The sequence below is a fragment of the Amblyomma maculatum genome, chromosome 11 (genome assembly GCF_055883805.1).
Source record: "Amblyomma maculatum isolate TAMU_Amacu chromosome 11, ASM5588380v1, whole genome shotgun sequence".
NCBI classification, from domain to species: Eukaryota; Metazoa; Arthropoda; class Arachnida; order Ixodida; family Ixodidae; genus Amblyomma; species Amblyomma maculatum.
This window is the reverse complement of record NC_139354.1, coordinates 136,448,169-136,472,859: the sequence shown is the minus strand read 5'-3', so window position 1 is coordinate 136,472,859 and position 24,691 is coordinate 136,448,169. Positions and strand designations below refer to the sequence as shown.

At 47.8% G+C, this 24,691-nt stretch overlaps 1 protein-coding gene across 5 annotated transcripts in view; it reads right to left on the bottom strand.

Moving 5' to 3' along the window:
• Positions 1-24,691, bottom strand: part of LOC146175042 (uncharacterized) — a 109,306-nt gene that overhangs the window by 15,817 nt on the left and 68,798 nt on the right. For all 5 annotated transcript variants that reach the window (XR_014702083.1, XR_014702082.1, XM_084584394.1 and 2 more), the window contains one exon: positions 22,914-23,081. Coding sequence is in view for 3 of the 5 variants with exons in the window: in XM_084584394.1 (XP_084440520.1) it covers positions 22,914-23,081 (168 nt within the window). In the remaining 2 variants the exon portion in view is untranslated. The remainder of the gene's footprint in view (positions 1-22,913; positions 23,082-24,691) is intronic.

Genomic DNA, 24,691 nt, shown 5'->3' with positions numbered 1-24,691 from the left:
TGTTCACTGTGAAATCGTCTGTCCCTAACAAAATGTCATGCCGATGGTGGAACGAAGAATGTGAGAAAGCATTCCGTCGTAGAAAAGCTGCGTGGAAGAGCCTTTCCCATAACCAGTGTCCCCAAAATTGGATAAATTATAAATTTTATGCGGCTTCATTTAAACAAACTATTCGTATAGCAAAGGATGAGTATAATGCTAATATGAATATCTATCTCTCTAATCCAATTAATCGGAAGGCATTGTATAGGTTCATGGAACGCAACCAAAATTCTTCTCCACCACATGTAACCGAGTCAGAAGTTTTATCACCCAATGAAGCAAAAGCGAAACTTGAACAAATTGCGAACGGTCTTGCTATTCGCTTTCAAGCGCAAACGGTGGCTCCCTTACTTCGACCTACACCACGTGCTGATTTCGTTGCAGTTGAGTCACCGGAATTGCATTGTATAGCGGCTGCTCTGAAACCTGCAGCTCCTGGGTGTGACGGTATTACAGTGGCTATGCTGAAAGCTTTAGTGCAAGACCACAGCTCGGAGGTGTTGAATATTGTCAATTTTTCTCTGGAAAATGCTTGGTTACCTCAAGACTGGAAAGTTGCAAAAATTATACTGAGCCTCAAAGATCCAAAAAAAGGCTTTGATTTGGATAATATTCGGCCAATTTCTCTGACTTCAAATCTAGTGAAACTTATTGAACGCATAGTTAACCGCCGCCTCACAAACCATGTGATGACCCTGAATGTATTTAATGATGCACAAATTAGTTTTCGTCAAGGGTGCTCCATTTGGACGGCTCATACAGATTTGGAAAGTAGAATTAGGTTAGCAATGAAGAAGAAAGAAGTGTCGGCATTAGTCACTTGGATATCGCCAAAGCATACGACAGTGTAGAACATTCTATTCTGTTGAATAAGATAAACGAAATTAGGTCGCCTTCTTACATGTTTGCATGGTTAAAAGAATTCTTAAGCAATAGAAAATTTTTCTGCACGAGAGGGTCTATAACTTCTGAAACTTATTACCAAACTAGAGGCGTGCCTCAGGGATCGGTGCTGTCTCCATTGCTATTTAATATATTAATGAGAGATATTCCCGTTCATCCAAATATAAAATTGTACATGTATGCGGATGATATTGCCTTTTTCTCTTCTGCACGAGATGTTCATTCCTTATATCAGCTATTGCAAGCCTACTTGAATGCCCTTGAAGTTTGGCTCGGTAAAGTAAAATTAACTGTCAACGTGAAGAAATCCTCAGTACTCGTTTTCCCACCGGCACACCCTCTTTATATCTCCCTTGTGTATTGCGGTTCACAAATCTCACAGGTCGAATCCTTAAAATACTTGGGTGTATTATACCACTCCCAATTAGACTGGCGGCCTCAAATCAAAAGTAATTGCCTGAAAGGTTAGCGAGCCCTTGGTCGCCTGATTCGAATTAGCCATAAGGAATTCGGAATGCGTAGAGATACTCTTTTGTTTCTCTATAAAACTTATTTGAGACCAATTCTGGAGTTCGGCTGCGTTCTTTTCTCGGGCAGTCCTAATTTCAAATTACGACCTTTGTTGCTACTGCAGAGGCGCGCTTTACGACTATGTTTGGGGTTGCCAAGAACAGTTTCAAATGCAGTCCTCTATTTAGAGGCCCGTGTACGTGACTTGAACTCTCGATTTGGGCTGCTAACTGTGCGAACCTTTTTAAGAGCACTGGAATCTCTGTCCGGAGTGGCTTCTCCCATTTTTATTACACACCAATCTCAGTTTCTAGATTATCATTGGCCGCAATATAAGCAACCACAATTTGTATTTACTCAGTCCTTGCTGTCCAAAATTGCAGTTTCGCTTAGGTCAGTAAGACGTGTTGGCAATGTTCAAGCTACTTCCATACTGTGCTTTGACCAGTCGTTGCCATCTAATGCAAAACACTTGACTACCACGGTAATAAAGGGACACCTTGAAGATTATCTATTACAATATCCACGACACGTACCTATTTTCACAGATGCCTCACAACGAAATGAAAAAGCAGCAATAGGGATTTACTCCAAAGCACTTGATTGGAGTTTTTCTGTACGGATCCCTGATTACACACCAATATTTACTGCTGAATTGCTTGCAATTGGTTTGGCCCTTCAAAAAGTTCCCGGTAATGTTACTCACGTAATCATACTCTCTGACTGCCTGTCAGTCTTAGCAGCATTAGAAAGTCCGAAAATGCGTCTTTTGAAACAAACCCTGATGTTTTTCCTTCCGATACACTTACAGGAAGTACGTTTTCAGTGGGTTCCGGGACACTGCGGCATCGCTTCTAATGCAATGGCGGAATATTTAGCAAATTCAGCTCTCAGTGGGCCTGTTGCCGATGTTGTACCCAATATTATCTTGCTAAATATATCCCGTTTTGAACGATTTCAAACGTTAAACTCCTTGAGCCATGAGCCACTCCTTGCGACTACGGATTTTAATCATTTAAATTTCCATTGGAATGTCCGATGTTGTACCTCGAGGCAATGTGAGGTTTCCATGACGCTCATGAGTTGTAGAATTCCTTCCCTCAATCTTTATTTATGTCGCTCTGGATTCACGCCGTCCAATCTTTGTGCGTCATGTAATGACGTGGAAACAATTGAACATTACATCCTCTCCTGCCACAGGTATGCTGCTCAGAGACGACATTACCTAGAAATACCTCTTGCTCGCCAAGACTGCCATTTACAGTTCCTGTCCTCCTCTCCTTTGGTGCAACCGTCAAAGGGTATGCCCTAAAACCGGTGTGTGAATTACTTCATAATTATAATATTGCTACTGGAAGATTTGTGTGCTTGCGCTGAGCTGTCTGAGTTGTATTTTTTCTTCTTATTATTTTTTAGTAATTTACAATTTCATTCCTTTTTTTCATTGCTTTCTATTACATCGCCTCAAAATTTCAAGTTATTTCAGCAACACTAGCTCCTAATTTTTAGGTTATATATATCATATAGTCAAATCGACATTATCAAAAATAGTATGTCACCTACAACGAATTCTGGCCAATCCCCCACTGTGGGTATGTGCCATTACAACGAGGGAGAAGAAGAAGAAGAAGAATTTGAGCCAGCGCCTGCCTGCAAGCTTCGAGCTAGCCCTAGCAAACGAGCTCGCCTTACAATAAAGCTCGTGATAATCTTGGAGGAGTCTGCGAGGACTGATCCTAGAGCTACGCATTCGTATCTTCGCTACCGCGATGCCAGGTGACGCCATCCAACCATCCGCTTCGCAACCTACAACCTGTCTCAGTGCGCTTCGTCAACGGAATCCTGAAATTTTCAGTGGCACGCACGAACATAATGTGGAGGCCTGGCTGTCCTCCTACGACCGGGTGAGCGCTCACAACCGGTAAGAGGACTTTATGAAGCTGACAAATGTCATTTTCTACTTGACGGGTATGGCGAACCTTTGGATCAAAAATCACGAATTGGACTTCGTCACCTGGTCCGCTTTGAAAACATCCTTTAGTGACACGTTCGGGCGTCCGGCAGTGCGCAAACGTCGCGCTGAGCAGCGTCTTTCTTCTCGCACCCAACAGCTCGGTGAATGCTTCACCAGTTATATAGAAGTCCTCGATCTATGCAAACGCGTCAGTGCATCAATGATAGATACTGAGTGCTTCAAGCATGTGCTAAAGGGCATTGATCTAGGCGCCTTTCACATGATTAAAGCCAAAGGCCCCACCTCTGTCAGCGAGATCATCAATATCTGCCAGAATTATGACGAATTGCGCCAAGGCCGAGTCTTCACTCGGCTGCCCTCAACACAGGCCGCGACTCTTAATAACCTCGACGCAACAAGCGAAGCCGACAGTTCTCTCCTACTCCAGATTCAACAGTTTGTCGGTGAGGACGTGACCCGGCAGCTGTTGCTGCTTCCCTTTGCTCCGACCGCGCAATCAAATCTGGCACCGACACTTCAACATCTGATCCGGGAGCAAGTGTCCGAGGCCATGCCATCAGTTTGTCACCCGCCTCCCGTTGCAGTGCCTTCAGTTGCACCTCCTGCTGCAGCGCATTCTCTTACAGCGCCGCTTACTTACGCTGAAATAACCAGACAGCCGCCGGCAGTGTTTTCTCCTTTTCAATATCCTCTCGAGTCATTCCCGCTCCTACTGTTCGGCCGCGCCCCCAACGTTTCCAACCATGGCGAACACCAGACAACTTGCCAATTTGCTCGCTTGCGGCATCGCTGGACACGTGTTGCGTCACTGCCGCCGCCGTGTCATGACCTCTTTTGACGAAGCAGGCCACCGAGCATACGCTTACGACCCTCCACGGCATTTTACCGAAAGCCCTCCTTCCGAGCCTATCGACCCGATTACAATCTCTGTGCGTCGCCGCTCTCCATCTCCGCGTCGTCGCTCAGTGGCTCCCATGCACCGTCGTTCAACCCCGCTGCAGGAAAACTAGGGATCGCAGTTCGGGAGGCAAGAACTGTGTTGTCGACGGAACATCTAAGCCCTCTGTTTTCGCCGCCGAATTTGATAGATGTTTCCGTGGAGAGCATCGATGTTCTTTCCTTTGTGGGGAGAGGGCGCTCTCAGCGCTTGAGGTGAACGGGCGCACTGGAATGAGTTCCGTGTTTCGACACCGATATCAGCGATAAATTGTGCCATCGAACTCGAATCTTTGATGTATTGAACTGCGGAAGTCACGAGGATCACGAAGACACCAAGTTTCTGGGCATGTGAACCTTTTTCCGCCTTTTTTGGAAAGATTGTAGTTTCCAACTACGTGGGAGGCTAAGCCTGACGAGGCATAGTGAGCCGGCAGCAGCCAGCGCTGCTGCGCAGCCGAAGTGCGCACAACACCTGGAGCCACAATAATAAAATAGAAATCGTCGTAGAAGGAGAAAGTATATAACCCGAGGAACTCGAGGTGCCAAACCAGTGGTTCGTCATCTATAAGGCTCGTAACATGCGCTTGGAGGAAGCGCGTCGACAAGAAGAAAAAGAGAAAGTGCGAACCAAGCAGAAGGGAATGAAGATGGTCGTGAACGCGGTGGAAAAACAGTACGTTCGAATTCCAATAGGAACGGAAAGGATCAATATAAGGCCACGTGGAGGCCTAGCGAAGCTCATGACGCACGGAACGCTGGCGTCGGGTGACATAGTCAAGCTGGCGGCGGTTATAAATTCGAAAGAGGAATGAGACAAAGACTTTGTCTAGCCAAACCTGAAGCAACAGACTATTCTTATAGCAAAGACAAGCGAAAGCCGGAGATTGAAATATCTCAGCCTGAAAAACCTGAAGGTGAACGCGGAGGACACGGAGGTTACGGCGTATCCCGCAACACCGGAGACATGCGGCAAGGGAGTCATATACGACATCCCGTTATTTTACACGGAAAAAGATATGATGATAAGACTGAAGAGAGAAGATAATCCGGAAATCTACGGAGTCAGAAGACTAGGGAAAGAATCCAAGGTTGTGATGATAATGTTCGCCCAAGAAGAGGTTACAAGATGGATCATTGTCGGGGGAGTTCCAGTAAAATGCTGGCTGTACAAGAAAAAGTACGAGGTATGTTATGCATGCGGAAGAATGGGACACAGAGCGGGCGTATGCCCAGATTCGAAGAACATCAAATGTAGGGAATGCGGAAAGGAAAACCCACCGGATGACCACAGGTGCGAACCAGTATGCCAGATGTGCGACAAGGGACACATCCTTGGAGATAGCAAATGCAATTCCATCTACCATACGCCATATATCGTCAAGAAGCGGCGCTGGGAGAAAATCATGGAGATGGAAGAACGAAGGAGGCAAGAGCAAGAATGGAGCCAAGAGCCGATCCACAAAAACGGATCCGATTACAGATTCAGAGAGGATTCTTTCATAAGTCTAAGGGAGGGAAGTGGAGGATACAACTCGAGGGGAATCACAAGGGGAGGAGATCGAGCCAGAAGGAGAAGCAAGTCAAGAGACAAGAGTCAACCAAGTGAGAAGCAGCTCCAGTTGCCGACGACAAACCAAAAAAAAAAGACCGAGGACCCAAGCAAACCAGCAACCCATGGGGAAGATACAAGGCGCCGGGAGAGAAAAGCATCAGCTTCGCAGAAGGGTCGCAACCAGGTATGGGGAATAGCCAGGATGAGAAAATAGGTAGGTTAATGAGGCAAATCGAGGAAATGCAAAATATAATAGAAAAACAAAACGAAACCATACGAAGACTTGAAAAACAGCAGAATCCAATGCAAGCACAAGCACAGACGTAACAACCCACAGCTGTAGCAGGAACAGTAGCAGGAAACGAGGCGGGAGCTAACAGTGACAAGGATATGAGACCTATACAACCGCCGCGGGCAAAACGCAAAAGCAATGACACGGGGTCTTCGCAAGACCTGGAAACTAGGGTCACACGATTGGGAAATGGCTTCATGAAGCTAGAGAGTGTGATCACAAGCATCACAGATTTTATGAAACAAAAGATTGCACAAATAAATGCACAGATTCAGAAGATAATAAATAGACACGTCGAACATGTCACGAATAACGCCAACAGGACTCTTGGATACTTGCGTCGAAATTTCTCTACCGGGCCTATGCCGACAAAACTAACCCTTTATAAAACATTAGTACGACCGAAGTTAGAATGCGCATCTGCAGTTTGGGATCTAAATATAATCACACTGAAAAACACACTAGGATCCATTCAAAATCGTGCGGCACGTTTCATCTTATCTAACTTTTCCCGTCACGCTAGCATTACTTCCATGAAAAACACACTTGCCTTAGCCGACCTTTCTTCGCGCCGAAAGTGTTTCCGACTATGTATTTTCCAGAGAATGTATCATCATAACCCTCTGTTAAAGAATCATCTTTTTGCGAGCCCTTCATACATTTCATCCCGTTCCGATCATGTATTTAAAGTTGGTGTTCCATTTTTGAGAACAAAAATGTGTCATTATTCTTTTATTCCTAAAACTAGCGTTGACTGGAACGACCTTCCTCCCTCCATCGCTGCCATCACTGATGTTGCAAATTTCAAGAAAACTGTATTTTGCGCCATCATATAACTTCATTATTGTATAGCTATGCACTGTATATTTTGTTTTTGTCTGTACCACTCCTTTCTGTAATGACTTCGGGCCTGGAAAGTATTCGAAATAAATAAATAAGAGATGCAAAAACAGGCAGAGAATATTAGCCTAATACAGGTGGAGTTGGCAGCCAACAAAGGGTGGCAGCAAAAAGCAGAGGAAGCGATACTTCAGCTTCAAGATGGACAGAACGGAGAATATTAGCAATCAAATCTGGCAAGGGAATTGCAGAGGTTTAAGGAGAAAGAGGTCAGTGCTACAGCAGCATCTTAAGCAATCAGAAAACCAACCTCTCGCAATAGCGCTGCAGGAAACGGGGTACTGCGAATTGGCAGGATACCAAGCTTTCCATAGTAACAAAGGAGACAGAACGAGGGTGACGTTAGTAAAAAGAAATGTGGCAGCTCTGGAGCACGACATAGGATCTAGGGACATAGAACACCTGTTCGTATTGTGGAGGTATTAGCCGGGAGCATCACCGAGCCTAATATTTCATACTCAACATCTACAGCTCGCCAAAGCAGAAAAAGGTGCATTGTTAAAAAAGGCTAAAAATATTGTAAGGCAACACGAAGGTCGGACTTGGGGGATCAGGCTTTATTGCAGACCTGAAGCCTTGGTCGCGCACTGCAGCCAAACACACCCCGCGATGACGATGGGTATCTACAAGAGGGAGCAGGATGAAGATGAAGCAGCACGTTCAGCCGTGTGGAAGATGAAGCGCCACACAGTGCTCACACTATTTCGCCCGCGCAGTTGAAACGGCCAGCCTGGCCACAATTAGTCCTCAGGATTGCTCCGAATAAAAGGTTTCATACGTGAAACGTGGACAACTTCAGTGCCACTGTAACGACAGTCCGAAGGAGGGTAAACAGGGGAGACGCGATAGTTGACCGGGGAGGTTTTTTCAAGAACTGTGTAAGGACCAATGTAACGGTGCTGTAACTTGTCACAAATGCCAGGAGTGCGTAATGGGGTTCAAAGTTACACCTCGTCGCCGGGACGGAACGAAACATGGCGATGGGTTGCATCATGGCGGCACTTGCGGTCTTCCTGGCTAGCTTCCGTGTTGACGGGAGCAAGCCGGCGAGAATTGGCCACTCGGGAAAGGAACTGGTCAGGAAGAGAGGATGAGGAACTGGCATGTGTAGAAAGGAAAGAGGCGTCAAGAAGGGTAGCGGGAGAATGGCCGTAAACGAGGAAAAACGGGGTGTAACTTGTGGTCCGCTGTACAGCCGTATTGTAGGCGAACGTAACAAAAGGAAGTATTACGTCCCAGTTTCGGTGGTCTTGGTCGACGTACATAGACAGCATGTCAGAAAGCGTGCGGTGGAACCGCTCAGTCAACCCATTGGTCTGCGGGTGATAGCTGGAGGTCAATTTGTGATGTGTGGTTGAGGCCTCAATAACTTCGGCTACAATCGTCGACAGAAATGTCCGACCACGATCGCTGAGAAGCACTTGAGGGGCCCCAAGGCGCAGTACGAGCGATTCCAAAAAGAAGGTCGCGACCTCATGTGCTGAGCCATTAGGCAGGGCAGCGGTCTCAGCATAGCTTGTTATGTGGTCGACGGCGGTGACGATCCAGCGATTACCTCGTGCGGACAATGGGAGTGGCCCGTATAAGTCTATGCCAAAAACGGCAAAAGGAGTAGCAGGGCAAAGTAGCGGCTGTAGTAGGCCAGCAGGAGGAGAAGTGGGCCGTTTGCGGCGCTGACATGGCAGACAAGAGGCGACGTATTTTGCCACACTTGAGGCGAGGCCTGGCCAGAAGAAACGGGTTTTCACGAGGTGGTAAGTTTTATGAAAGCCTAAGTGACCGGCTGTGGCATCATCGTGGAAAGCCGCCAGGATACGGGTGCGAAGCGCTCTCGGAATAACGGGAACCCAACGGGTGCCTTCAGAACAATAAATATAACGGGAGAGCACGCCGTTGTCAAGTTTGAACTTTTGCGGTTGCCTGCGCATCCTAGCGGTAGGAGGGTGAGAAGCACCGGTGAGAAGGTTGATTAGGGAAAGACAGTAGGGATCTGCTCGCTGGTGTGAAATAATGTCGTAGCGATCTGGAGCAGCGGCAGGAGTAGCACAGGTGGTGTTTGGAGCTCTGGACGACATTGGGACGTCGAGGGTGCACGCAGGAAGGCGTGAAGGAGCACTAGGTGGTGATTCTGGGAGCGGGCAGCGGGAAAGAGCATCGGCATCTCGATGTTTGCGACCCGATTTGAATATGACATCGAAGTGGTATTCCTGCAAACGCAGAATCTAACGGCCCAGGCGTCCAGTCAAATTTTTGAGGGTTGATAACCAGCACAGAGCGTGGTGATCGGTAACGATCGTGAAATGGCGGCCGTAGAGGTAGGGGAGGAATTTCTGAACTGCCCAAACGACGGCGAGGCACTCTCGCTCAGTGATGGTGTAGTTGCGTTCCGCTCGTGTTAGAGTTCGACTGGCAAATGCAATTACCTTTTCCCGAGAAGTGGTATCACGTTGCAGAAGTACGGCGCCGATACCGAGGCTGCTGGCATCAGTGTGGAGTATGGTGGCAGCAGTGTCGTCGAAGTGAGCGAGAACAGGGTCCGAAGTGAGGGCATTCTTTAGGGTTGGAAAGCTTTTTCGCATTCTTCGGACCAATTGAAAGTAGTACGGTCGGTAAGGAGGCGGTGGAGCGGTGCAGCAATGGTAGCGAAATTGCGAATGAAACGGCGAAAGTACGAAGACACACCAAGGAAACTGCGTAGTTCCTTAGTCCGGTGAGGGCGTGCAAAGTTCAAAACTGCGGCAAGCTTGTCAGGGTCGGGTCGAATGCCATCGCGGCTGACGAGGTGGCCCAGGATCTGGATTTCTTTCTTGGCGAAATTACACTTTTTTGTGTTCAGCTGGAGACCGGCGGATGCCAGGCACGTTAATACTTGGTCAAGGCGGCATAAATGATCAGAAAACGTCGCAGAGAAAATAACTATGTCGTCCAATTAGCACAAGCATGTTTCCCACTTAAGTCCTCTCGGTATCTGCCAGTAACCGGAACGCAAATCCAAAGTGGAGAAATATTCGGCGCCCTGAAGACAGTCGAGGGAGTCGTCAATTCGTGGCATAGGGTAAACATCTTTTCGAGTGACTTTGTTAAGTGCGCGGTAATCAACGCAAAAACGCACGGACCCATCCTTTTCTTTTTTGACCAAGATGACCGGAGATGACCAGGGGCTAGCTGAGGGCCGAATAATGTCTCGCCGGAGCATATCATTCACATCATCTTCTATGATTTTACGTTCTGATTAGGAAACACGGTAAGGGCGGCGGCTAACAATAGAAGTACCTTCTGTAATAATGCGGTGCTGTGCAGAAGACGTTCGGCCCAAGGTCGGAGAAGTGACATCAAAGGAGGCTTGGTGTTTTCGAAGTAATTCCTGCAAAGCTTGGCGGTGAGTCGCAGGAAGGTCAGGATTGATGGTGCCAAAGAGAACACAGAGAGAAGCATCGGAAGAAGCTGCTGGTGAGGAAGAGGGGCGGTAAGGGTGGTGAGGGGCACCGGGTGAATGTCCAGGGCACAAGGAAAGCATGTCCCTTTAGTCAGCAGAATGGGCTCTGGGGAAGTGTTCGAAGCAGCGACAAGCGCTGTGCCATGCTCAAACCGAACAAGACTTGGTGGTAGCGCGATTCCACGGGTCAGATGGCGATCAGAAGGCACGATTAGCACATCTCCGTTATGAATGTCAGTAGAAGTAAGCGCGACAAGTTGTTCGCATCCAGGGGGCAACACTGAGTTAGTAGCGGCAAGCAGGCGATGACGGGGCTCGGGAAGTTCAGAAGACGGATCGCTCTCGTTCATGTAAATGACCCTGTCGCGGCACGAAATGCTGGCTGATGCGGCAGACAGAAAATCCCAGCCTGAAATAATTGGGTGAGCGCACGGTGACATTACGGCAAATTGTACATGGTGGCGGACACCATCAACAAAAACTCGCACAGTACACTTAGCAAAAGGCCGAATTATTGCACCATTACCTCCACGGAGTTCAGGTCCATCATAAGGCGTTTTCACTTTTCGTAAGCGGGAGCACAAATCAGTGTGTATCACACAAACAGCGGCGCCCGTATCAACCAAAGCCTCAACAGATAAACCTTCAACCCACACTAAAATAATATTCCAGGGACGTTCCGGAGGATTTTTGGGATGGCCGAAGAGTGCAGTTTTCCCTCCTAAAAGTGCAGTGGTCAGTTTTCCGATTGGCGGGGGGTCGTTAGTGAAGCTTGACGGAGAGGCGAGGTTGAGCGGCGAAAAGGCGAATGAGAACGTCTTGAAGGCTTGTAACCAGCAGGCGGAGCAGGGCTTTCTGGCGGGGGTGATGAACGTCGGGGATAATCAGGGAATGAACGGTGGTTAGAGCCGGAAAAGCGAGGAGGGTAGTCTGCTTCAAATGAGTCGTAGCCGCGGCGTTCATTCTGGAACCTGCGACGACAGAAGCGGGAAATATGGCCTCGGTACCCGCAGTAATAACAAACAGGGCGGGCTGGGCGCCAGTTGGGGTAGTATGTCGGCGCCGCGGCAGGTGGTGCCAATGCAGCGACATGAGCAGTGGTAGGCGCCGGTGGCGTAGGCGCTCCAACTGCAGGAGGCAAGGACGTGACCTGGGCGTACGTTGGCACCTGACAGATGGTAGGAGCGACCAATGTTGGGGGGGAATAGGTCATTGAGGCCAGCTTTTCTTTGATAATGCTAAGCAGGCCCGCACTTGAAGGATGTGGCTCAGATGCAGGGCGGCACAACAGGGAGCAGGATGAAGATGAAGCAGTACGTTCAGCCATGTGGAAGATGAAGCGCCACTTAGTGCTCACAATATATGCGGAGGGCAACAGCTACTCATAGTAGGTGACTTCAATGCACAACATCAAGCATGGAGTTACAGTAGCCAATGCTCCAAAGGCAGGCAGCTATGGGAAGATATTCAGGAGCAAAGCTTCACATTGAATAACAACCCAGACAGCCCGACGAGGATAGGAAATAGTGTCAGCAAGGACACGTCTCCGTAACTCACACTTTCAAAGAACATAGGTCTAAAGTGGTACAACTTGGAATTAAACCTAGGCAGCCACCATTATACTGTAGTAATTAATATAGAAGGAGGGCCGAAAGCGCGAAAAATAAAAAAAAAAGAAAATCACTGAGTGGGACAAGCTTAGAGACTGGAGAACCGCCGAGGAAATTCCACCCATAAACAATATCGAGGAGTGGTGTAACCGGCTTAAACGAGACGTCCAAAAGCACACCAAAATTGTTCAGGGGAAGGATACTCCAGAGGTGGTAGACAGCCGGCTATTGCACATGCGGGAAGCCAAGCAGTCTCGAAAAAAGTCTTAAAAACCAAAAATGGAACAGGTGTCTTAGAAGAAGGATAGCGAAGCTTAACAAAGAAATAGAAGACCGCGCACAACACCTATGCGAGCAAAACTGGGGAGACAGGTGCAATCAAATGGAAAACGAAATGGGCATGGCTAAGAAGTGGAGTATAATGCGACACCTGCTAGACCCAGAGAAAACTAAAACGCAAACTTCCATTAAGTTGATAAAGGCTAGGCACCATCATGGAGGCAGCGATGATGACTTCCTTACAGAACTTAAAGACAAATACATCGGAGAAGTAAGGAAAGATAAATTAGAAACCTACAAGGGGCACCCAAACCAGCGACTAGATGCCCCTATAACGGTAGCTGAAGTTGTAGCAGAAAACCATAGACTAAAAAAACAAAATCGGCCCCAAGGCCGGATGGGATAACAAACAAGATGCTAAGGAACTTGGATAACGACTCGGTAGTGAGCTAACTTTATGCAGAAATGCTGTTAAACAGGGGAAATCCCAGAGCAATGGAAATTTGCTGAGACAGGGCTAATACCCAAACCCAGAAAACCTCCGACGGTCAATAATTTGAGACCAATATCACTCACATCATGTGTAGGTAAACTATTAGAACATGTGATTCAGAGGAGACTGACCAGATACATGGAGGAGAATGAGCTATTGCCCCGAGAGGTGATAGGGTTTAGACAACATCTTAGTACGCAAGATATTATGCTCAGGATACACCATGATAGAGTAAAATCAAGATCAAAAGATGGTAAAGTAATTTTAGGATTGGACCTGAAGAAGGCATTTGACAGTGTAAAACACGATGCTATTCTGCAGGGCCTCACGGAACTAAACGCAGGGGAAAGGATGTATGAATATGTAAGAAATGTTCTAACAGACAAAAAAGCAAAAATAAGATACCAGGGGATAGAATCTCCGATATTCGAACTGGGGAGCAGGGGCACACCACAAGGAGCGGTGCTATCGCCCACACTTTTCAACATAGCCATGCGGGGACTTCCAGAAAAGCTAAAGAAAATCAGACATAAAATTCAGCCTATATGCGGATGACATAACCATTTGGACAAGCAAAGGCAGCGATGCTGAAATCGAACAAAACTTGCAAGAGGCGGCAAACAACACTGTACAATATGCAAAAGAGAAATATCGGAGTTTTTTATATACAATTCGAAACACCTGAGGCTAAAAGAACAAGTGGACGTAAATATAGAAGTGGCGGGACGAGCAGTCCCAAAAGTCGAGCAAATGAGGGTGCTAGGAATGGTCCTCCAAACGAACGGGTACAACGAAGAAATGATAAAGAAACTGGAAGGACAGGTCAAACAAACGACAAACTTTGTAAGGAGAATAGCTAATAGAAAAAGGAGGCCTTAAGGAAAGGAACCTATTAAGGCTCATACGAGCTTTTGTAATAAGCAGGGTCGGGTATGCCACGCCATATTTAGACCTGAAAAAGGCCGAAAAAGACAGGATCGATAACATGATCAGAAAATGCATTAAAATAACACTACACCTCCCGGCAGGTACCTCCACGGACAGGCTAATGATGCTGGGAATACACAACACCTTAGATGAAATAATTGAGGCAACACTAGCTACACAACAAAGACGGCTAGAGAAAACTAAGGGTGGAAGGAACATATTGAGGGAAATAGGTATACAACCGAAGGAATACTGGGACTCGACAGAGGAAATGAGAGTGGAGGTCCGGAAACTGATCCATATCCCCCCATTACCAAAGAACATGCATCCTGAATATAATAATCAAAGACGAGAGAAAAGGGCCGAAACACAGACACGGAGATTCGAGACGGAAAATTCAGATAGAATTGCGTATGTAGATGCTGCATACTGCAGGAAAGGAAAAATGAATCCAGTCGTACTCAATGGCAAGCGAGAAATGGTTACAGCAGTTTCTATACAAACAAAATCGATACAGGCAGCGGAAGAGGCTGCAATAGTACTGCCTCTTGCTCAGACCGAGGCAAAATACAGAGTCAATGACAGCAAAAGCGCAATCAGGAGCTACACCGCTGGCGTAATAGCAACGATAGCGGGTAGAATCCTCGATCAAAAGCGAATAGAAAGAGACGTCACCCTTGTTTGGACGCCAGCCCACGCAGGCGTGCCCGGAAACGAGGCGGCACAGAAACTAGCCCGAGATCTCACACACCGGGCTGGAGGAGTGCCACCTGAGCAAGGCAAACAAGAGGACCTGATTAACTATAGCGAAATAACAATGCACTACAGACTGAGCAGGAGGGTCCTACCACCACCAGACTCCACGTTAGGCAAAAAGGAAGCAGTAGCATGGAGAAAGCTACAGACAAATACATACCCCAACCCAGTTCTTCTCAACCATATATGGCCAGAAATACGATCAGATCTATGTTCACTATGTAAGGAAAGGGGACCTCTAGATCACATAATATAGGAATGTGCAAAGTCACCAGGCAGGGCTAAAAATATAACTAAAGACGCCTGGGAGACCCTTCTGCGAAGCTCAGACCCAAGAGCCCAAAGACAAATTGTTCGACTGGCCGAAATGCCGCCGGAGTCCAAGTTCTACCGGCCTGCAACTAAGGCGACTGTCCCACCTTCGGGGTCTAACCCCCGAAGAGCGGGATAGTCACTCTGTTGGACGAATAAAAGTTCTCTCTCTCTCTCTTGCCCTTGTGTACACCGGTACTGCTGTGTTCGTGCTAAGCGAAAAATTGTGCTGCCAGATGCGCAAAGTTACGACGCCGCTATATGGATTTTCGCTTCCCGCTGCCGATTCCTAGCTCATATACCCTGCGGCCGCCATTACAGCGAGTTCGTATTTAGGGCGCTCTCTACAGCATTGAATTCATCGTCCTTTTATCATGCTCTCACGACGTCATCCTGGGCTGGTACTTTCTATCCCAACATAAGGCCGTTATCGACTGCACTCGTGCTGAATTAGCCCTGTTTCCCCTCTGTGATGCTACGACGACCGACACCGTTACTACCTGCGCCAAATTCACTGTGACTGACGATGTTTCAATTCCGCCATGTTCTAACGTTCTTCGGTCTGTTTCATCCGACTCTCTTTCTGAAGTGTCTGTCATCTTCACACCTTCTGAAGCCTTCAAGCGTCGCAACTGTCTACCCTGCCGTTTGCCGTGCGCACAGCCGAATGGCTGTAGCGCCATAGCCGCCATCAATCCATTCAACTTTCCCTTATCGTTTCTTCGCGGTGAGTGTCTGGAACACGTCCAGCATTTTGCTACGATGCTGGAATGTCAGAACTGCGATGATAACCCTTGCCATATACCGGTTGCTTCGCTTACTGCTACTTCTGCTGTTTCATCTCCAGTGGACATCTTTGCAGATCTATTGACAATGAGCTCACGCCGACTCAACAGACCTAGCTTCTTGCGCTGCTTGACCAGTTCCGTGTCTCCTTTGATTTGTCACATCATAGTTTAGGCCGCACATCAGTTCTTACACATCGGATCGATACCCGCACCCATTCGCCCCTGCGCCAACGACCTTACCGCGTTTCCGGGACCGAATGTCAAACCATCGACGAACAAGTGGCCGACATGCTTAAGCATGGCGTGATTAAACCTTCGTACAGTCCTTGGGCCTCTCCCGTCGTTCTTGGCACCAAAAAAAGATGGCTCCATTCGCTTTTGCGTTGACTATCGGCGCTTGAACAAAATTATCCGTAAGGACGTTTATCCCTCGCCTCGTATTGATGATGGCCTTGACTGTTTACAAGGCGCAGAATTTTTCTCATCTGTGGACCTTCGTTCTGGATACTGGCAAGTACCGCTGGCCGATGTAAACTGTGCCAAGACAGCTTTCGTGACGCCAGGCAGACTGTACGACTTCAGCGTCATGTCATTCGGACTGTGTAATGCTCCTGCAACGTTCAATCGCATGATGGACAACATATTGCGCGGCCTCAAGTGGAAGACCTGCTAGTGCTATTTGGACGACATTTTTGTTTTTCGCCTTATTTCCCGACGTATCTCGCTCGATTAAAACATGTTTTGGAATGCATTACTGCAGCTGGCCTCCAACTAAATTTAAAGAAATTTCCCTTTGCCGTACGCAATATTGGGCCATGTTGTTTCTAAGAACGGTGTGCCCCCTGACCCAGCTAAACGTCGTGCGGTCACTTCATTCCCAATACCATTCACGATGAAGGAACTCCGAAGTTTCATAGGCCTCTGCTCTTATTTCCTACACTTCATCCGCAATTTTGTTTTCATCATCGCGCCATTGAGAACGCTCCTTCGTGGAAGCAACGACCTCTCCGACTGGTCTTCTGCTTGTGACGAGGCGTTTAGTATATTGCACCGATTGCTTACCTTGCCGCCCATATTGCGGCATTTTGACCCTCATGCTCCTACTGAGATCCACACTGACGCAAGCGGCACAGGTATCGGTGCTATTCCAGCACAACGCAAACCAAGGTCTGCTGACTATGTTGTCGCTTACGCGAGCCGCACCTAGACGAAGCCGGAGCTAAACTACCCAATTACTGAGAAGGAATGCCTAGCCAGAATATAGGCGATAGAAAAATCCCGCCCTTATGTGTACGGCCAAGCCTTCTAAATCATTACGGACCATCATTCTTTATGTTGGCTGTCCTCCCTTAAAGGTCCACTGAAATGGGTCACTAAGAAGAGTAAACAACGCCATAACACTGATAGATATTGAACCACCCATCATTCTCCTGCAAAAATTTTCGATCTAGCTTCTGCAACACCGGAGATATCGCCGATTAAAAATGACCCTTCCTATCTTTCCTCTCAAATCGTACGCCGAAGAGAGCCATAAAAAAAAAGAATACAAGCAAGTTCAAAGCTCCGCCCAGAAATACGTCACTTCGACAAACTTCCGGTTGCCGCGCGCTCGCTCGCTGGCGTACTCGCGTCAACCCGTCCTCGCTCTCACACGCCTGAGGAGTTCAGCAGTTCGCGCAGCGACGGTTAGTCTAACCGCGAACCCGTGGTTAGCCTATGTTACACGGCGGACCAAACCATGGTTACACCACTAACCTCAGTTATAGCAAACCGAGCTTGGCGACCTCGGTTTGCGTCGTTAACCGAGGTTATGACTGCGTCTGTTGACGGAGGCTACTCGTCGGCGCCCGAGTGCGCGAAACGTACGAGCTGATCTGCTTCACAAAGTTATTCATTTGCCCACTGTATCACGTTTAAAGATCGGTGTATAGAATATGGTGCCGCCCGACGTCTTCGATTACGGCCGACAGCGCAGCGACTGCGTACTGAAGCCTTGTCTTGCCTGCAGTATCATTTGAACGGCTTGTTGCTGAGCAGAACGTCAAACAATGCGCGGCCTTAGCTATTAAAGTACACGAGTTTGCATCGCTTGCAGCACGGGATGTCGCGAGCAGGCTTAGGTAGGTTACACAATTACCGCGGGGGTGGGGCGCGCGAGCGCGGCGAACGACGGCGCCGTGAGTGACCGTCCATAGTCGTCGCTAGGCCTAAATTGTTTCGCTTCGAAGCCGCGGCGGTCGACGCTTTGGAACTGATTAACGCTGTCGTAAATCGTCTACTTATGAAACTGCCTTATAGTGAATCCTATCCTGCCATAGTAAAATAATTATAGGATTAACTCTGCCGACGCATTAATGGCAGAGCTAGTACGAGGAGATCCGATCAGCCGAAATGCACCAGCGGCAACTGGCTTGAGCAGAAACTTGCTTGTATCACGGCTATCGCTCTTACCAGCAATTTGCTGCTGGTCAGCGATCCTCACGAGGGCTTCATACTTGATATTCGGCTCAGTATTCCAGACGCCAACAAATTTTAGCACGCTTTATTTCGGACATCTGTGCTAACGATCCGCCGTGTCGTTCGCGAACGGTATGCGGGAGGACGGGACACAGCGGCGGTGTTCACGGCTGTCGAAGAGGTGCTGCCATCGTGCGGTGCTTGACCGTGCTATTGACGCCTCGTCGGATGAAACTCCTGTACTTCTGAAGCCACGTTATATAAATAAGATATTTGTAAATGCAGCTTTGCTCTGCCGATCACTGCGTCGCTTCGGTTGTTGTACTTGATGGGCAATGGCCGCCTAACCGATAAGGGTGGCGAGCTGTGTAACAGCCCTCACAGAGTTCGAGCAGCGCACGAGCAGACAACTTTCGCAGCTACCGGAAGTGTGTCCGTGATGTCATGGCTGCAGTGGCCGCAGCGAATGGCAGCTTCTGGCAAGCCTTGCCAGTCAACTCACCCGTGACGTCAAGGGTTAAGGAAATAGTTCCATGCGACACCGACAAGCGACATGCCCTCTGCCCCCGAATTTCAAAAAAGGCTGTTTTTAAAAATTTATAATAAATCGCTGGCTTTGTTCCAAGGAGTCACACTTTGCGTTAATGCTCAAAAGGATTTGTTCTACACACTGAACACATTTATCAGTGGCTTCTTGGGGGCCGTTTCCGTGGACTTATAAGGACTCCACTGGCCGTCTTGCTCACTGGGCATTGCGGCTTGAAGAATATGATATTCGTGCTGTGTATTGATCTGGAAGCAAGCATAACGACGCCACGCACTGTCTTACTCTCCGTTATCCCCTGGAAGTGTTTCTGATGCCGCCATCGACTGCAGTTGCTTGTCTTTCAACAACATGATAGTCGAGCAGCCCAGAGATCCATGGGTCGCCGGTCTTCGCGCTTTCCTTTCGGCCCCTTCGCAGACCACTACGGGATTCTCGTCAGTTTTCCTATTATATGAACGTGAGCCATCTTCACCACTCGATACCATACTTTCTTACCGGCGGGATTCTTCTGAAGCCACCACCATGTCTGAAACCTCAAGATACGCTGAGGAGTGCAGGAAGCTCGCCCGTTCACTCACGTCTTCCGACCAGGGCCGACAAAACAATCGTTTTGCCTCAACTCACGCCGTCGATAGCTTTCTTCCAAGCTACTACCGAGATACCAAGGACCCTACCGCGTCCTTGAGCACGCCTCACCCGTCAATTACATTGTTGAGCCTGTCAAGCCTTCGCCAGAAATTCGACGACGTGAGCGTGAGACCGTCCATGTTTCTCGGCTAAAAACGTACTACGACCCAGACGTATTATTGTCCTCTAAAGTCGCCAGGATGGCTGCCGCTTCTCCTGGGGGGTGATTGTAAAGAAGGAGATGGCTTGGTGCCAGCGCGCCGGCACGAGACGCGGGCACCAGTTGTTCGAGCCTCCTGCAAGCCTCGACCTTGCCCTAGAAAACGAGCTCGCCTTACAATGAACCTCGTTGTAATTCCTTTTGTCCCCTTCGGCGTTTTAGGCTACCATCATTCTTTCAAATATGCTTAATTCTATCGGTATTATACTTCTTCACGGCAGACAATTTACACGTTTTGACTAGATTTGATAGGCCTGCCTGTTCTACCTCCTATTTGGGTATGAGGGGTTCTTGCTGTGCCATTACTTAAATTATTTTTGATTTCCATAGAGCGCATAACTGAATCCTACCTAACTAATCTACCACTTCTGCGCGCACTCAGGAACTATATTACTGAATATATATTTTATCTCTACTGCGCTAAGTCGATGAAGGCTGATGAAAATTCCCGGACGGCACGAACGAAAATATGTGGTATTTTGGGTCGTTTGTAGAAAGACATGAATACAGGGCTGGGAACTGAATGAAAAATTTAATTATTACTGTCCTGGGCGACTAGCGGTACAGTGTGAGCAGGGTGCTATGCAAACACCGAAAATGGCATTTGAGTAATAAGTGAACCTGATTAGGGTAGCTCAGGTTGTAGCCGAGGAGCATGCGGTGTCTCGTTCATGTTGTCCGCGCATTTAGCGCTGCAGTATTCATGGTGAATAACTCAGTAAATAGGCTACCATAATCTGCATTAAGGTTGTTTTCCTGGGTTTACCCAAATTTAAATTCTGTAGAGTAATCTTGATTTCCTACGCTTTCGCTCGTACCGCAAATTCTTCGTGGGCACCTCCAATGAAACGAATAGTTTTTACAAAAGAGCCAGCTTGTATCCTTAATTATGCTAAAGTTTTTCATCTTCATCGCCATAGTATTCATAGTATTTTGTCATCTTCATTGCCACTAGCCGGACTATACCAGCTGCTGGACGAAGGCCTTTCCTAGATTCCTCCAATCAACCTGGTCATGAGCTAGCTGCAAACACTTGACAGCTGCAAATTTCCTAACTTCATCCTCCCATCAAATATTCTGCAGCCCCCTTCTACGTTTTCCTCCTCTTGGAATCTATTTTTTTCCTTAGTGATCACCCGTTTTCCTCCCTTCGCACTACGTTCCTGCCCATGCCCATTTCTTCTTCTTGGCTTTCACTAGAGCGTCAGTTACTCGAGTTCTTCCTCTGACTTGCACGATTCCTATCTCTTAACGGTGCACTTAATATTTTGATTTCGATAGCTGTCGGTATTGTTTCCAATTTTAGTCCAAGTGTTTTTGGCATCCTCTGCGTTTCAGCTCCAAGGTGAGTATAGATAAGAGGCAAATGTTGCATACTTCCTTCTGGCCTGTTGCCGATGAGCTGGTAGTCATAATTCCGCAGGAACTTGACAAATGCGCTCTATTTTATTCTTGTTTTCAGTTGTTTCTCTTTCGTGGTCCCGATCTGCGGATACTACCCGTCCTAAGTAGACATATTCGCCTACACTCTGCAGTGCCTCGCTACCTATTGTGAACTACTGTTGCTATCCTGGGCTGCTGAACGTGAGCTTATATAGTCGGCTGTATATTAACGCGGTAGCGTTAAGGAGCTCGTGTCGCAGAAAAGCCGGTGTCGTCGGCGGCGTTGGCCGTGAGCGATAAATCCCGGCATGCACTTCATAAATAAAAAGCAACTTCCAAGATGGGCTATGTGGGAATCGAACCAGGGTCTCCGGAGTGTGAGACGGAGACGCTACCACTCAGCCACGAGTTCGATGCTTGAAAACGGTACAAAAGCGCTTCTAGTGAATGCGGTGTTGCCTTACAAACGTGCCGTAGAACGTTATACTGTGGTGTATATCGGTAATTATGAGCATGTTACGAGTAGCGAAATACGTTTCGGCTATATTTCTTCTGCGCTCTGCGCACATGCAGAGCCATCTTGCGGCAAACACAGAAGAACCCCTCCTCGCAATGTGCGGCGCTGCCCCGACACGTGGCGCGCCACTCGCCCCTGACGTTTCGCCGTGCACCCTCACGGGTTGTAGAATCAAGCGTCTTTCCTTTCTTTAGATCACTATCTTCGCTCACCCGCTTCTCCGATTCGGGCCGCAGGGGAACCGGTGCGAGGAAGCCCCAATACCCTCGCGTTTAATAAGTTTTCTCGACGAAGTGCAATAACGCTATTGCGTTCCGCTCTTGAAGGCGAAGCTTAAGCGTCCTCCAAATTTTTAATCAAACGTTCTGCAAGGCCGTGGTGATCCATTCTCTACTGTTTCGGCGCGCGCGCCGCAGGAAAAGAAGATGAAATGTTCTCCAAGCTCCGAGAACGCGACGCGGCCGATTACGTAATCTCGGCCACCGCACTGCGCCTCCTCGCCCTCGTCGTCATGCGCGGAGTCACGCGTGCATTCCCGCGCACGGTACCGGCCCTCCTCATCGCTTCGCGCGGAAGGGCCGCGCGTGCTGACCAAGTTCGAGTAAATTCGAGTCCTCTCCATAAGGCCGAGGGGGGAGGCATAGCTTTGGCAGCGCTAAGCTGTTTTCCGCTCCTCCTCCGCGCCTAGAAGCTTCTGCGCTTGCTATTGAAGAGCGCGCCGCGCAGCCATCGACGGTTCTGGTTCTGAGTTTGGTTTGATTCCTTCTCGGAGAAGACAGCGTAGCAAGCAGGCCCCGACTGAGAAGTCGCAAAAAGAGCGATGCGCTCAGTTTGCAATTAGTCTTTCGCCCAGTCTCTTTTGTAAAGTGTGTCTCACTGCCTCGTGTAAATAAGTTTGCTGTACCTTGTGTTTGTGTCGTATAAAGTTAATTTTCGTTTTGTTACTGCAAGTTCGTCGTCCTACGTCTCACTGAGTGTTTGTGTGTGAACTGCATGTCTCCTGCCGAATCGAAGAGCACCTTGGAGAGGTGCGGAAGATTCGAAGAGACAAGAAGAACCGTGACGTTTACTCATTCCTTACAATTCGTCCCCTAAGTTACTTAGCAAGGCTATATATTTGAGAGTACACAGGACTTCGCTATTATTTACATGCACGTCGACTTGCTTTGTGGTATGAAAGGTTGTTTGATTCCTTGGCAAAAAGGGAACAGAGCTAATATTTTTAGTCTATATATTAGTGGGACCCTTGATAAAGAGCTCTTTTTATGCGCTATTTTTATTCCCCGTGGAGAAGATTGTACAGGATATCAGACTACATGATAATATTATAAGCGTGGCTCGAAAGATTACTTAGGTGGGAGAGGGATTTTATAAAAACGTGAAACGTGCGACTGAGGCTTGCGAATGTAATTATTTTAAGTGCTGATACAGATGAATAGTATTTTTACCTATATATAAACCGTACTTGGTTCCTTGAACAGTTCGATAACGTGTATCTGTTCCGTCTTCCTTCACAGTAGCTCATTAGGTATCCATGTAACCAGGGGCAGCTTTCTGATCCTGGGTAGCCTGGAAACGTTTCAAGCGCGCTGGCGTTATCGTGACTAGCTCCCAATCTGAAACGAAAAGACAGTAACAACGGGACTGCTCATTGTAAATGAACACATTGACTAAGTAACGAACATGTAAAAAGATATTATATTTCACGAAACGACAGCTCTGAAATATTTGTCCGCATATATATTAAGCCACTGTACTGTATTAGGCAATGTGGAAGCAATACACTGCACAATATGCAACAGCCGCAGCAGCGAATGTGATAAATTATCGTTTCGATAACTTGTTTCCTCATGTGACATGAAAAACAAATTACAGTGCAGTAACGAGTGTGCTATTGTGACTGGCCATAGGGTTTGCTTGGAAGGAAATACTAGAGTGGGGTGGAGTGGGTCGAAGAGTCGGACACGACTGAACTGAACGAGTGTGCCTCCGAAATGTTTCAGCGTTGATATGGTTTTAAAGAAAATTATGTTTATAGGCATATTACATTCTCTTTCTTCCATAGTCAAAAAGCTGGAGGTGACTTCCAACTTGCCCTGCGAATCACTGATATCCTGAGGGAATCTCTTTCCAAATACTGATTGCAGTGATCCTGTTGGTCAATTTAGAGAGACAGCTCCTCTTCTGTACTCCTACATTCTCGCCATGTGTTTATCCTTCCATGCATATAGCTGACGCTTGGGTTCTCGTACCAGATACCATTCGATTCCTCAGTTCTCCATACTCGCCTCAGGCATCTCCTTGCACCATATATCTATCCGCTTCTTCCTTTGACTTCACTTTCCGGTTGTGCATTCCCCATGTATTGGGATAGCCTCATCAGTTGACGGCAGCCTAGTTTTGAACTCTTTTGCAGAACGCACTCCAGTTGCTTTTTCTTCCACACTCGCAACCGCTCCCTGTCCAGTGCACCTGCCAACCACTACCTGCCCGCTGACTGCAACGACGGCAGGAATCTGGGTAACGTGCTATTAACGTTTAAAGCTGTCAGCATTGAATAAACTCGCCCGGGAGCGTTGTGCCTCGAAAAGCGATGATACACACGGAGGACTACGAGAAGGCCAAGTTCGCTCATTTTTTCCCCTCTACATTGGCCGCAAACAGCCCGGCAGAGCTACGCGCCTTCATGTTCTCGCCCCTCAAGGAAGCAGATCACATGGCCAACCGGACGCGAAGCGAAGACTAGCTTATTGTTAACGTGTCTCTGAAACATGAAGATTTAAGGGTTCGAAAGACGCCATTCGGAAGTAGCCGAGAGGAAGAACAGGCATGGGCGAGAGGTGGCAGCGACCTTAAACCAACACTGTGGAGATTAACCAAGCCTTTCTAAATTATTTTTAAAGGGCTTGCTACTAATTCAGCCTCTAGCATTCTGATCATTAAAGAAAACCTTCTAAAAGCTGGAAGTTTATGTATTTAGCCTCTTATAGCACCGGCAGGGTTCAACACCTCGGCAGCTTTGAATAAGCAGAACTTGTGGAATAGTTGCGATATCAAAGACTTTCGTATACCGTTTGCAAGTGTGACATTGTTTTCCCCAGCGTGGAGGACATTGCTTGCCGTCAAGCCGCGAAAAAAGAAAAAAGGAGACGACAGGCCACGATTGACTATTTGGGTCGCTTCCAGCTGAGCTAAGCGCGCGACATGAAAAGAACGACTCTACTCA